Source organism: Rhyacophila brunnea, unplaced genomic scaffold, assembly GCF_057557595.1.
Source record: "Rhyacophila brunnea isolate RB1 unplaced genomic scaffold, BYU_Rbru_1.0 scaffold_1, whole genome shotgun sequence".
Classification (NCBI taxonomy): domain Eukaryota; kingdom Metazoa; phylum Arthropoda; class Insecta; order Trichoptera; family Rhyacophilidae; genus Rhyacophila; species Rhyacophila brunnea.
This window is the reverse complement of record NW_028232751.1, coordinates 49,202,365-49,217,702: the sequence shown is the minus strand read 5'-3', so window position 1 is coordinate 49,217,702 and position 15,338 is coordinate 49,202,365. Positions and strand designations below refer to the sequence as shown.

Below are 15,338 nucleotides of genomic sequence, written 5' to 3'. Positions count from 1 at the left end.
AAATGATTTATAACTTCTAAGCAATTTTTTTTTTAAATGTCTTTCTTTTTAAATTGGCACCTATAATTATTATTCCTATTTGAAAATAAAATATGATGGAAAAAATGACTCCACGCTGTATCTATAGTCTATGGACTCCACAGTTTTATCGTTTTTTATCAGTTTTTTGAAATTAGAGTAATGAGACGCCTCGTATGAGTGTTATTTAAAAAAAATGGAATGTGCAAGGAGAGTATGAAAGGTTTATTAGAAATCAAATAAAACGAAAGTTATTGAATTTTATTCCAGAGTCTTCTGTGGTTCCTTTGTAATATTTCTGAAAGCAACTTCTGTTTGGCCTAAGTGTCATTTTGTATGGCTCCTACTGAGACAAGAGAATTGTTTTCGACATCGCTGAGTAAAACATATATTATTTGATCAAACCAATTCAATTTTTCAACGTAGCTGCTTTTAGAGTTATTGGTTGAACGATTCGCCATTTTGTACACCTTTCTGACAGATAGATTCTGTGAAACTCTGCAAAAGTCAAGTCCGGAGAATATGATGGATGAGAAGCTCATTCGAAGCTCAATCACATAATTTTGCCTTTACAACGGTCGATTTGTGGGACGGCGAATTGTTCTGATGGAAAATAACCTTTTTGACTGATTTTACTCTAATTAAGTCGTTGTTCAAATGATCAAATAACGAAGCATAATGGCACTTTTTCGAAGTAATAAACTATAACTTATCCTTTAAATAATTATATATCCACCTAATATAATATTAATTGCAGCTCCCGATAAGCCAGAAGTGCAGAGATTTTGAGAAAAAATGAAATAACGCAAACATAGACACCCCAAACCAACCACTTCGCACAACTGCTCAGGCGTATCATATTTGGCTGTGAAGCATCACCAGTTGTTTATGCTTAGTAATGTCTCAGGAGCAGTTACCCAAGTCTTGGTAAGTCTGAGGTTGCCACGCAATCAAGTTTGGTTTGACTGGGTTTACACGACTTTTAAGTTAGCTAAGAGTACCAAAGAGGAGAGAGGAGCGCGGAGAACAGACGAAAATGAATAGTAAAATATTAATCAAACGCTTATAATAAATAAACGCCGCAATGTTTTGGAGACAATAATATTGGTCTTTGTGACATTCAACCTCCAAAAATGCGCTACCTGCGTTCCTGGCCGGTGCATCCATGATGCTCCTTAAATGTGAGAAGGCCATAGTTGGTGACTCTTACCTTACATTGCCTCTAAGCCTTGATGCTGAAAAAGTATGAATGATTAAGCGGACTATACATCAAATGACGCTGGATGCGGCGTCGAAGACCTGGCAGATGGCAAATGAGAGGCCTCCATCAAGGGTAGGCCCACACATTTATTCTTTCCAAATGGTCAATAGCGATTGGAGACAACCGGTTTGACTCCTGGCGTAATAAAGCAGTCAATTCTTGACTGGCCGCGGTGGATTCGCTGGCAAGCTCTTTAAGCCTGGACTTGTCACCCGACCAAAGCGGAGTGGCGGAGAACTACAGTATGCTAGCCACATCTTCTGGAAATGTCCGATAATGTGCTCCGAAAGGAAAGATATGTTCAAGTTGGTCTAACTAGTTGTCCGACCTGGTCGCCACAAACGCCAATCTCAGTCTTGGCCACCTAGTCCTGAGGTATTCCCAGATGTAAAAACTTCTGATGCTTTACATCCAAACGTAGTGCTTTGTGATACGCTCAATTAAGACCAAGTGTGGTGCGGGGCGGTTGGTTTGGAACGGTCTGTGTTGGTTTTTGACCCAACCAGTTCGAACGGCCCGATGAGCTGTTTTTAAGCTGGTTTTGTCAGTTTGAGCAGCACTTCCCTTTCGATACAAATTTTATTAGTTTCGTCATTACAAATACAAATACTAAATTACAAATAATTACAAATACTTAAATACATATAATATGAGTACTATTTAAGTAATATTAAAAAATAATGACGACATAGCCATGCGTATTTTCTTCGGTTTTTTCATATTATGTTAACCAATCGATGCGCAAACAGAAACGACGAAATTCATGCACAAATGATAAATCGCATTGTATAAAAAATACCAGGCAAATCCTTATCAAAAATAATCATTTCAGTTAATGTAAATATCCAATTGCACATATCTGTCCTTAGAAATAAAAATATTAAATCAACAAACCTTAGGAAATTAATTATCGGCATTCATTCAAAAACTGCTTGTTATTTTGCCTCAAATATAATCTCTAAAAATGGAAAACCGTCCAATGATGGAGAATATAATATGAAAGAAGAGTGGTTTAAAATGCTTCCACCATCTCTTTGGGAATTTTATTTTACACAAGGAACAAAATTTTGAAAGAATAAAAGATATGCCTTCGGCTAGAATTACGACGAAAGATAGAATATCAAGAACTCAATTGTAATTAAGCTATTTTAATGGAATTCTTTTAGAATATCGACGAATTGAAAGGTACCCTGGCGGAAGACGGAAGAGCTTGGCAAAATTGTAAAGTTCTTCAACACTTGGAGTGAGGATCTGATTGCCGGATCTCTTTCTAGAAGAGAAGAGAAGCGAGTCGCTGTCAGAACCTCGGTAAAATCATAAAAAAAACCTACACGGAAAATAAATGCGTCAACATTATAGTAATTTTGTTAAAATTGTCATAAATTTTGGGCGGTAGATGAAGGTGGAAGATATAGAAGGTCGTTGTGGCTTGGTTGTTAAGATGGGAGTTTATTGGTTTCTATAAGTATACACTGTATACAATAAAAATTATTATAATGTGAGATTATAATCGCGAGGTAATGATGTACTGTGTTATCGATATGATCTTGAGTTTATGATAATAATGAACTGAGAAAGTTAATTCGAGTAGAATAACGGGTGTATTAAGTCGAGTGAAGAACTCGTGATAATAGTAGTACGTATCGTGCCGGAGTCAATGAGTTGATTGAGGATTCATAGATTATCCTTCATATTTTTTCTAATGCAGTACATATATTATAAATAGGGCCCGGATTTATATGCTAGTGCATGTTTTGTTAGGGTGTATGCACAGCTATGAGAGTTGCACAGAAATCTGTTTTGAAAGACACAGAATCCAAAAATAAATTTTTATTGTGCATATAAATGCTTATTTGAGACGTTAGAGCATATTTGAGACATTAGTGTATATTTCATAAATAAATGCATATTTTAGAGCTTTTGAATATATAATTTTAGTTTTTTTTAAATTATTTTATCGAAATATAACTAATTTAGGAAGAAAGATAGTTTAGATGCACTTGCATTTTTAATGCCATCTCCGAGCTGTAGATTTATCAGTGGAAAAAGTGAAGTCAACTCGGGCACTATTATTTAAAGTTTGCCCAAGTGGACGTTCAGAGGTAATTTTCCGCATATAAACAAAATACTGACAGATACCTATGCGGAAAAATTTAATGCCAGAGCAAAATATTGATAATATTGAAAAAAATAATGTATTTTTTTTTCAGGCAAAAAACAGAAAATAGTATTTAGGAATAGTTAAGTGTGTCGTTTTTGTTTTTTAAGTTATGTTTGGTTTACATTGCATTTATTATTCAATTATTTGGAGGCACTTGTGAAAAAACTATCTTGAAAATTGTAATTGATTAACTTTATATTCTTTGTTTGTGTTTTTTGTTCAGATATCGTATTATGTTGAAAAATTATTAACTAGTTATTCGATTTTTTGTCAGTATTATTGGGTAAAGTGGGTATTTACAATTTTTTCCCACAAAAAATGTCAATTTTTAACTGCATATTTCTTCGGTTTTAGTGCATATTTTATTGATTTTAAGTGCATACGTGCATGCATATAACCATGTTTTTTGTTGCATACAAATCCGGGCCCTAATTATAACACATATTGTCGTAATTCCATATCAAAACAAACCCTACTTATTTAGTTATGATCGAGGAAACGCTGACAATTATTATTGCTCTAATGTTTTCTACATATTATTAAAGTGTGTCACAGTCAATCATTGGTCACAGTTTCACTAATTTAATGCTGAGTGGTATGATTGCTACAAACTTATAGTCTAACTGTATGTATCTAGGAATGTCACTGCCAGTAGGGTTATTAAACAATGATTATTAGGTACCTAGTACATACTCATGTAAAAAATTATTAAGTAGGTATAACCGTTTTTAATAGGTACAACTTAATTCTTCAATTTTTGTTCCTTCATATAGCTGTTAGAAAAATTCTCTTCCCGAATGGAATTCATTCCAATTCAATATTAACTATGATGCGATATCTAAAGAAAAACCATATGTAGCTCATTACCGAAAAGATTTCAAAATGTACCTACACCCGCGGAATCCCTTGGTTCCGCGGAACTCCGATTGGGAACACTGACCTAACCTCATAAAAACTGACATTCACCAATTCATATTTTGGCTTAGCAACCTCGATAATTTTTATTGTTTTAACACCTACTTACAATTGTATCAAATATGTCTCTCTGATGTACGTGGATCGTAATTAGGGTCTCAAATTTGATCCTTTCGATCTTGGTAAGGTCTCTCGTCGTCTGGTCGATGAGAGTGTTAAGGAGTTCCAAGAATTTATTGTTGGTCTCTCCCATTATCTTCTTGTCTTGCCTGGCCTGCATCAGCGCCAACTCCGCGTCTCTTGTCCAAATCATTTGAATACCGAGTAATCCAATCTGGAACAAGGTTATACATATTTTAAATATGTTATAACATCTACAAGTATAACCAAAGGCTGTGATTAAGAAATCGAGAAGTAATCAAAAAAGACAAATTTTCCGAAATTTAGAGAATTCTCACTTTTTGAGAAATGAGCCCTGTCACCCTCCCCCCTTGTGGGGGCCATATTCTCGAGTAATAAATAAGTCGAGAAATGAAATTAAATCATAAGCTCTAAGTACAGCCAACGAATGCGGCAAGCTCTTCTTAAATAGGCTACCATTGTTTGTAGAGTTTTTCATTAAAATATTACGTTACTTTTTCATTATTATCATGATTATATTCATGCCGAGAATTTCGTGCATAGTTACCGATAGGGACTCCGATCCCGGGATCCCGAACTATTTTCGATACCTATGAATCTCGGGATTGGTAAACATAATCCCGAAACTTTCGGCATTGATTTTTTTAAAACGAAAATATAACAGAAAAATACTTTTAATAACTACTGTTATGGGTTGGTTTTATTAAAAGATAGTATTAATTATATTTAACGTTTTCTTTTATTCCCGATTTATAACACAAAATCACATACAATTATTATTTTTGGTATACTAATATAATGTTGAATATTACAAGGTACACAAATGCGTCCTTCTTGTGAGACGTCCAGCTGTCGAGTGTTTTGTTATTCTGGAATACTTCTAGGAAGGAAACAATAAATATGATGCAAAAAAACTTAAGAAACTAACAAGATGTAACATGTTTGAGTCAGTCGAACCCGCTGGTTGACAAACTAACGGTACAAATTTGAATGGCACATAACACCTCCCTTCAAAAGAATAAACTTATGGTACACAATTTTTACCATGAGTTTGGTTAAAAGAAATTATAATCATATTAATACATTGGTTTTCGAAAATAGATTTTGTTGTGAACAATAGATTGTGATGTGTGACAAATAGATTTAGAACAATTGAAGTCATATTACATACAGGTATACATATATTTTTTTTTTTTTTACATTTAGAAAAACAATAAAATTCTTAATATTAGTACATATTATAATAAAGTAAATAATAACATAATCCTTTGAATGAGATTATTTATTGTGAGGGATCTAAATTAGCTTGCTTAATTCTATTTGTGTGAACCTTAACTAACTTATTCTGAACCTTAATTGTAACATTTAACGGACTGTTAATCTTGACAATTTCGTAAGGTCCTTGGAAATTAGGAGATAATTTTTTTGATTTATTTATTTTAGAGGCGTTATTCGTTAAATATATTTTATCACCGATTTCAAATGTTCTTAATGTTTTGTCCTTGTTATACCTTATCTGAGTTTTTTCTTTTCCTTTTATCAGATTGTTTCTAGCTATTTCATGTGATTTTGTTAATTTAAGTTTAAGATTATCGATAAATGAATCGTATGTGTACTTGAATTCAGATGTTTTTAGAGCTGTCGGCAAACTTGGTGGATTTCCAAAAACTAATTCGAATGGTGTAAATTTTGTGGCGGTATGCGGAGTAGTGTTATAACTAAACATGGATAATGGAAGCCATTCAACCCAATCGGTTTGATTCGGAGAGATATAATGTTTTAGATAATCAGCTAAAGTAGCATGACTTCGTTCTAGAGATCCATTACTGGTAGGCGTATATGCGCTAGTTTGTATCTGTTCGATTTTAAAAAGTTTGGCTACTTCCTTGAGAATATTTGAAGTAAAATCCTTTCCTTGATCGGTAAGTATTTTATCTGGAATTCCATATTGACAAATAAATTTTGAAGTTAGTTCCTTTGCAATGGTTACTGCTTCATGATTCGGGATTGGGTAACATTGAGAGTATTTTGTTAAATCGTCTTGGAGGGTTAATATATATTTGTTTCCAGCTTCGGTTAAAGGTAGAGGACCTACTATATCTAAAGCAATACGTTCAAATGGTTTTAGACTGGTGGTAGTAATTTCTATGGGTTGTTTTAAGTTTTTTCGGGATATTTTATTTTTTTGGCATGATTCACATTGTTTAATATACATTTTAATATCCTTTTGCATATTAGTCCATCGATATTTAAGTCGTATACGGTTCAAGGTCCTGTGATATCCTGAATGTCCGCTTAAAGGAGAATCATGGTATTCCTTAAGTATTTGTGGAATTTCATTGTGATTAGGGTTAATTATTGTATTATGACAAATAGTGATATTTATATTTGAGTTATTGAAAACATATTGAATAATCTTTTTAATTTTTTCCCAATTGAGGTTATCCAAACCACAACCGAGTCGTGGAAATGAAATATTTGGTTCCTTGTTATTTTTAAGAATATTTTTTAAATTTGATAATGCCAGAAAAACGGAATTATAGTTTGGTTTTTCCGAAAAATTTTGTTTTGTGATTAAGTGGTAAATATTATTTTTACGAAATTTTGATTCGAGTACATCTCCTATTCTCGAATGTGTACTAACTAATTCATCATGATTGGTAATGATTGTACTTATTTCTAAAGCTATTTCTTTGGACATTGATTTATCATTTGAAATACAGTGCGCAATTGATTGTTTTTGATTTAGAAGGGATTCGTCGATTTCATTTAAGTTGACATTGAAATGTTCATTTTGTTTCTCGAGAAAGTCATTGTATGAATATGAAGGATTATTGGTAGATGGGTTATTTACAAGAACAGTATTTTGATTTTCGATTCGGGACAAAGCGTCAGCATTAGAGTTTAATTTACCTGGTTTATAAATGATTTCGTAATCGTATTCCTCTAATTTTAATCGCCATCTAATGAGTCTAGAACCGGGATCCTTAACATTAAAAAGCCATGTGAGAGGACGATGATCCGTGATTATTTTAAATTTTCGGCCATAGAGATAGGGTCTGAAGTGTTTACAAGACCAAACGATCCCGAGTAACTCCCGTTCAGTCGTAGAGTAATTTGTTTCAGCCCTATTTAGTGTACGAGATGCATATGCTATAGGAAGATCTCTGGATATAGGTCCTTGTGATAATACGGCCCCTATAGCAAAGTTTGAAGCATCCGTTGTAAGGTTAAACGGTTGCGTGAAGTCTGGAAATTGTAAGACTGGTTCAGTAAGTAATTTATTTTTTAATGTTTCGAAAGCATCATCTTGAACCTTAGTCCATTTGAAAATTACATCCTTTTTTAATAAACAAGTAAGATTTTGAGAAATTTTTGAAAACTCTGGAATAAATTTTCTGTAATATCCTACGAGACCAAGAAATGATTTTATATCTTTGGTATTTTTAGGCTTGGGATAGTTTGTAATTGATAAGACTTTTGAGGGGTTTGGTTTAACTCCATCTTCGGAAATGATATGTCCTAAGTACGCAACTTCGTGACGCATAAATTCGCATTTATCCGGTTGCAGTTTAAGATTGTGCTGGTTAAGGCGTTGAAAGATTTCGCGTAGTTTCTGAGAATGGGATTCTATGGAGTCAGCGTATATTACAATATCATCCAAGTAAACAAAGCATTTAATTCCTTGTAAACCAGAGAGAACATTATTCATTAGTCTCTGAAAACACGATACCGCATTTTTAAGCCCAAAAGCCATTTTAGAAAACTGATAATGTCCTTGATCAGTGGAAAAAGCAGTTTTAGCTGAATCTTTAGGAGACATGGGGATTTGGTGGAAACCGGAGGCTAAATCTAGAATTGTGAAATATTTCGAGTGACCCAACTGATCTAATATTTCGGAAATATTAGGAATCGGATAACTATCATTAACAGTTACGTCATTAAGCTTTCTATAATCGATAACGATTCTCCATTTCTTTTTACCTGATGCGTCATTTTTTTTAGGTACAATCCAAAGAGGCGAGGACCATGGTGAATTGGAGTGTTCTATTATATTTTGCGAAAGCATTTTCTCGATTTGATTTTTAACTTCTGTCTTATGTACTTCCGGATACCTGTACGATTTAGTATATATTGGTACTTGAGATGTCACAGGTATTTCATGATGCGTAGTGTTTGTATGGGTTAATAAATCACCATCTAAATGAAATATATTATTGAATTCTTGACATAATGTTAAAACTGAATTGGCTTCTTCCGTATTTAAATGGGATAATCGTAATTCATTTTGAATTCGTTGATTACGCGATGTATTATTATCTAAAGATTCTAAAGTATTTGCAAAGTAAAGAAAACTTTCGTGTTCATTAAAAGGTTCGAGGTATATGTGATTAGACAATATATTAACCGACTTTTCACTATTATTAAGAACGGTCGCATATACCTTGTTTCCAGGACGTACCTTAGTTAGAGCACGTGATAGGAATACATCTGGAAGAATTTGAACATCTGGTATTATACCTTGGTTAATTTCAGGATTTCGAACAACTAATTCTATAAGTGTATCAGATCTGGGCTTTAAGGTATACATAGGATTATTGATTTTATTGAATATAGGAATAATTTAATCGTGTATATGTAATGTATTAGTTTCATAGTCAATTTTCGCATTATTATTGACGAAAAAGTCATGACCTAGTAATCCGTCTAAAGGAACATTAGTGACATGGTTTGGAATAATGTGAATAGTATGACGAATTTGCATATATTTTAAAGGAAATGTTAAATTAACTGTTCCGATAGTTTTTACTGGATTCGAAGAGTTATCGATACCTTTGAGCGTGACGAGTTCAGTTTCATTAACAAGTTCGTTTCCATCTAGGGAACTTATTTTTACTAATGAGATGTCGGCGCCAGTATCAATCAATAATTTTAGATTTTTTTTTCTGTATATGGAAATTCAACATACGCTGTACTTGGTTCTAATGAAAATATTCTGCCTGAATGCTTTGCACGTTCCGGGAGAAGGCAGGTCTCCTGGAGTGCTGGAAGTTTAAAGTGTTTGGATAATTTTGCGAATTTTGTGAATTTTGCGGAGATTGATCGAAAGAAACATTTGGATTTGTTTGATTAGTTTGAAGCTGAGAAGGATTCAAATTATTTTTAAAACGATTATTGTACTGTCGTTTTCTGCACTCTTCGATTAAGTGTCCTGATTTTTTGCAATACCTGCACACTTTATTTACTGAAGTTTTGAACTGATTTATATTTTGATTGTTGTAATTGAAATGATGTGACTGATTATGATTATTATTTTTATAGTTTATGTGCATACCTTTGAAATCATTTAAAATCTTATCCTCGTCTATAGCCACGTTTGCTGCTTCTGTTAATGTTGTTGGCTTAGACAATCGAACTACCATAGACGTTTGAGGATGGATTCCTAGCATGAAGGTATTTAGAGCGCTATCCTCGATTTGTTTAATCCGACCTTTTAACTCGTCGTCATCCTTATGTATAAGTCTGATTGCATTGATGAGGTTATTTCTGCAATTCTCTACACGCTGAATAAATTTGATAATAGGTTCTTTATAATCCTGTTTGCATTTTCTGAGTTCTAAGTCTAATTGTGATGTATGTTTATTTTCACCGTAAGTAGTATTTAGAAAAGATTTGAAATTGTCATAAGATTCAAATTTATAATTCGAAATTGTATATTTGGCGTTGCCTACTACGCAGTGAATCATGTATTTTAACAGGATGGGTTTTAATTCATTCGGACATATTTCAAAAGCCGTATCACAGTCATTAAGAAATGGGTATAGATTTTTCCTTTCTCCATCGAAGGTTGAAATAAATTTCATCAGGGTATCTAAGCTTAGTGACGACATAGTATTATTGTAGTTATTGATAATTTTCATATAAATGAATGAATAATTAATTTACCGTTCTGTTGTGGAGAATAAATACCTACACTTTACACTGTCACTGTTATATACACTAAGCACTTGACACTCGGAGATTATGTTTTGAAGATTTTGAAGATTTGAAGACTTGGAGACTTGTAGATCTGATGGACGCTTGAAGAATATGAAGCTGTAGCTTGAAGCATTTGAAGCTGGAGCTTGAAGAATTGGAGTTGGAGCTTGAAGAATTCGAGATTGGAGTTCGAAGAATTGAAGATTTGAGTTTGTAGAATTGGAGTTGGAGCTTGAAGAATTCGAGATTTGAGTTTGACGAATTCGAGATTGGAGTTTGAAGAATTGGAGATTATTCGTCGAATTCAGGAATTTGAAGATATTTGAAGACTCTTGGAGACAGGAGTTTGTTGGACTTCTCTTGTAGATTTGAAGATATAGAAGATTCTTGATTTAATGATTTTGAAGATTTAGGAGAATATACAACTTTATATTATTAATTAGATTTTTAATTTCCGTTCGTTTTTCACAACGATGTACTTTAAAAAAACAATTAGTTTATATGTAATATTATTATGTGTTTTATTTTTAGGATTCTTGCTATTTTTAAAGAATTTGAATTCACCGTTAATTTATTTCACGTTATTTAGCTTTATCCCACTTCTGACACCAATTTTATGTTATGGGTTGGTTTTATTAAAAGATAGTATTAATTATATTTAACGTTTTCTTTTATTCCCGATTTATAACACAAAATCACATACAATTATTATTTTTGGTATACTAATATAATGTTGAATATTACAAGGTACACAAATGCGTCCTTCTTGTGAGACGTCCAGCTGTCGAGTGTTTTGTTATTCTGGAATACTTCTAGGAAGGAAACAATAAATATGATGCAAAAAAACTTAAGAAACTAACAAGATGTAACATGTTTGAGTCAGTCGAACCCGCTGGTTGACAAACTAACGGTACAAATTTGAATGGCACATAACACTACCAAATAATTACATAAGAAATAAACTGAGTTTGAATGAAGTTTGATTTATTACCTATGTGTAAGTTGCCAATTCATTTTATTTTTTCACATGAAATAATAAAAATGAGAAATATTGGAAAAAACAATGCTTTGCACTTTTAATAGTAATTCCACCATGGTCTCATACGTTTTACGGCAGTTTCATATTTGGCTGACTAATTAGATTTATGAAGCGGAAAGGCCATACAACATGATTATTTACTTTACTATTTTAAATCTTGCTAATCCATTCATTAAGTCTTTACTATCAGAAACAGCAAACAGTAAACACTAAACACAATATTGATTTTACGAAATTTAGTAATGAAAATCGCTTAGTAAATAGTAAATAGTTTAACATAAATTAAAAATTCCACATAATATGTACGATGCAGGTAACATCCGTAAAGTGAATTTGAGAAATAAAATAATTGAATCAAGAAACATTTAGTTGGACATTTACACTTAAGCTGTCTTCTTTTTATAGAAAGTAAACCATTGTGCACTATCAGAAAATGCTATTTTGGAGATTACTTTGGGCATATTATTCAGAATAATGTTTTAATTGGGTACTCAAATCTTTAATTTTTTCAACATAAAATGTTATTTTTTATTTTAATTGAAATTGTATTTTATTTGTTATCTTTTCATATATAAATAAAACTGTTTTACTTTCACATTATTATTTATATTACGAGTACAATATTATTTACTCCATTAAACCTATGTATTTCCAAGATTGAACGCAGGTACACAATAGTCTTAAATAGTATAAATTATACTGGATTTATTTTTGACTTATTTTATTAATGTTATTTGTATATATAAAAAAAATATAATATTAACTATGGAAAAAAATTCCAATCCCGGGATTGTTAAATTGTACCTAATCCCGAAATCTCGGGATCAAAAATTTGGCTTGGGATTGGATTCCCTAGTTACCATAATATGTTGACGACGGCGTTAGCGAAGGAGATAAAAATGAGTATGAAAAAAGAAAATGAGAAAGAAGTTTCACTTCTGTCACGTGTGCTCATCATACATTATCATTGAAAAATTGGAAATGGATTCTAAAAGTTTTGTGACATATTATTCAAAATATCAGAGCTCAAAAACATACAAATGGACATTACTCAGTAGTCTTTCGATTAAAAAAAAAATCGGTAACAAACCTGAGCTGGCATTTTATCTAGAAATCCCAACATACTGAAGTTTGGATCGTTGAGATTCAAATATGCTGTCCTGATTATGGAGTGGAGCGACGCCTGTGACGTCACGAGGAGAGAAGTTAGCCAAGTTTCCACCGAACCTTCGGCCCTGACTGCCCTCTCAAGTGGAATTTCTTCACCTTCCGATGACACAATGGCAACCATTTTGTTGTATTCTGAAACAAGTAAAGAACTTTCAAAAATTGTATTAGGGACTTGCTGTAACTTATTTGATGGACTTAACTAAATGAATACATATGGCATAACTCCGTGTTCAAGTAATCAAAAGCCTCCAAATATAATAATCATTCAATGAGTATATTCAGTAAGCATGCATAGCAGTACATATAAAATAAACGTAAATGTATTACATATACCTACGGACATAATATTGAATTTCAGCGATGGGTTGTTTACATAAAAACTCGTTAACAATGTTGGAGTATTTTCTATTCATTATTTTATTCGTAAATATAAATGCATATTAAAACAAATTCGAAGAGTTGGAACTAAACGATTATTTAACATTTACATAGATAGGCTGGTACTTATCTTGACTTAGGTATAGAAAATTGTAGAAAATAATTTAACTAACGCGATAACTATAAATCTAGATCCCATTGATGTAAAGTGTCGTTATTGTAGAAACCGCATTAATAAATAGAATTCAGATTTTTGTGATTATTCAGATATTGGTATGTTGATAATCTTACCAATATCATGAAACTTTACGTAGCGCGTGTTATCAAATATGGAAAGCAGATGGTTCTGAATAGTATGCGAGTCTGACGCTTGCCCCAAGATTTCCAGCAGAGCAGGATCCGACACGAAGAAGAACCTCGGAAACATCGTTCTTTTCTTCTCAAGGTATCCACTAAGCGATTTTTGGCACAGCTCTAATTGCTCCTGAAGATGCGGCAGAAGCTGCTTCAGTAGGTCGTCGCCGACGCAACAAGGTACTACGCCTGGGGTCTCGTGGGCTCTTTGCATGATCTTCTGCCAGGACTTGTCAATTTTAGAGAAGCGTTTTGCTTCTTTCGGCAGTTGCTTGGCGATGTCGCCACCAACGAACACTGCCTCGAGATAGACCCACATATTCTGTACAAGAAGCCATCGTTCGAGAATCTCGTTTGTGTTTGAGAGGTCGTGGACCCATTGTTGGATTTGCTTTCTAAATGGTGCGTTATATCTATAAATATATAAAAATATAAATAATTGAGTATACTGAGAATTGCTATGTATATCTATACGTCCACAATGATTTATTTTCATTGAACTAAGAATACAATTTGCAGATGGTGCTGGTTAGTTTTTAAAATTCAATTAGGTAAACTTTGACTAAACCAAATCATAATAATTGAACGGCCCACATGCTCAGCGTACGTCAAAATGGATCTTTTATGCTATTTTCAAAGCATGATCCTGGACATTCCTTAAACGTTGTAGATAATCTATTTACATAATTTTGAAGCCTTATTATCCATTATATTAATTTTAAACATTTGATGACTGCATAAACTATTTTTATTACATAAAAAAGTATTCTTTAAAACCTCTCGCTGTAATGTTTTAGAATATAGTCATAGTTCAGTACGTCCATGTGAAGTGGTGTTAAGATTTTGCTTTGAAAATATCATAAAAGCTCCATTTTGACGTACGCTGAGCATGTCCCCCCTTAAGTATGCTATAGGTACTTATATGCAATCTGATAAAAATAGTGCACACTGTATCTATAGTCTAAGGTGCACACTTTTTCAGCCATACTTATTTATTTTCGTTGAATTGAGAATACATGTCACAGATGGCCATGGTTAATTTTTAAAAATTCATTACATACCAAAACATATAAAAATTATGTAATTTTAGATACCTTATGGATAAATGAATATTTTTCGACTATTATCTATGGCTTGGATTAGGCAGGGTTTAATTGAATTAAAAAAATAAACTAACAAGCACTATCAACATATTGTAGTCTTAGTTCAATGAAAACAAATGCTTTTTATTGATAACGATTAATATGCACTATTTACGTCAGATCTTAACCGATGCAGTTGTTTTTTTAATTATTTATTATTTACACCAACCAACTGCATCAATCTCAGAAGAATAAGTAAAAAATGAGATATATAATAAAATAATATGCGATGGTCCCCATTATAGTAATCCAGTAACAATTTAAGGTAAATTTTGGAGCAAAATAATTTAAAAGAGGTTAGAGAACAAAACAGTTCCCACTTGATCATTGTGATAATTCATTATCACAATGATTCGTATGCTTCGGTGGCTATTATATGCAAGCGCAATTTAAACTGTTCTTCCCTTATCGCAAAAATTACGTATAGAGTCAAAGTTGAATAAGACTTCAGTTCAGCCAGTGATCAATCGATTAGCTTCAGAAAAGTTTAAAAGATCTGTCGTTGTCAAGAATTCAGAAGAAGGGAAATATCAATTTTCCCACCATGTCTGATCCCGATAAGATCATATGGGCCTCCACAGAGTGGAGATTTGTATTAACATATTTTGTTTTTACGAGAAATGGATGTCAGCCACTTCGTCAGCTGAATGCAGAGCTATTCTAACTTACATTTGAAATTTTTGAGGAGAGAGTTTTTTGAAACAACTTACTGAAATTATTTATTATCTTTATGGATAAATGGATGCATCATAATATTTTAGTAGGATTATTGATGAAAAA

At 32.7% G+C, this 15,338-nt stretch overlaps 1 protein-coding gene across 1 annotated transcript in view; it reads right to left on the bottom strand.

Annotated features, from left to right (window-relative positions):
* Dhc1 (dynein axonemal heavy chain 1) overlaps positions 1 to 15,338 on the bottom strand; it is a 179,887-nt gene that overhangs the window by 47,055 nt on the left and 117,494 nt on the right. Inside the window, exons 26-28 of the mRNA XM_085945803.1 lie at positions 13,354 to 13,829; positions 12,605 to 12,816; positions 4,465 to 4,689 (exon numbers count right to left, since the gene is read on the bottom strand). Of these exons, the coding sequence (XP_085801929.1) occupies positions 4,465 to 4,689; positions 12,605 to 12,816; positions 13,354 to 13,829 (913 nt within the window). The remainder of the gene's footprint in view (positions 1 to 4,464; positions 4,690 to 12,604; positions 12,817 to 13,353; positions 13,830 to 15,338) is intronic.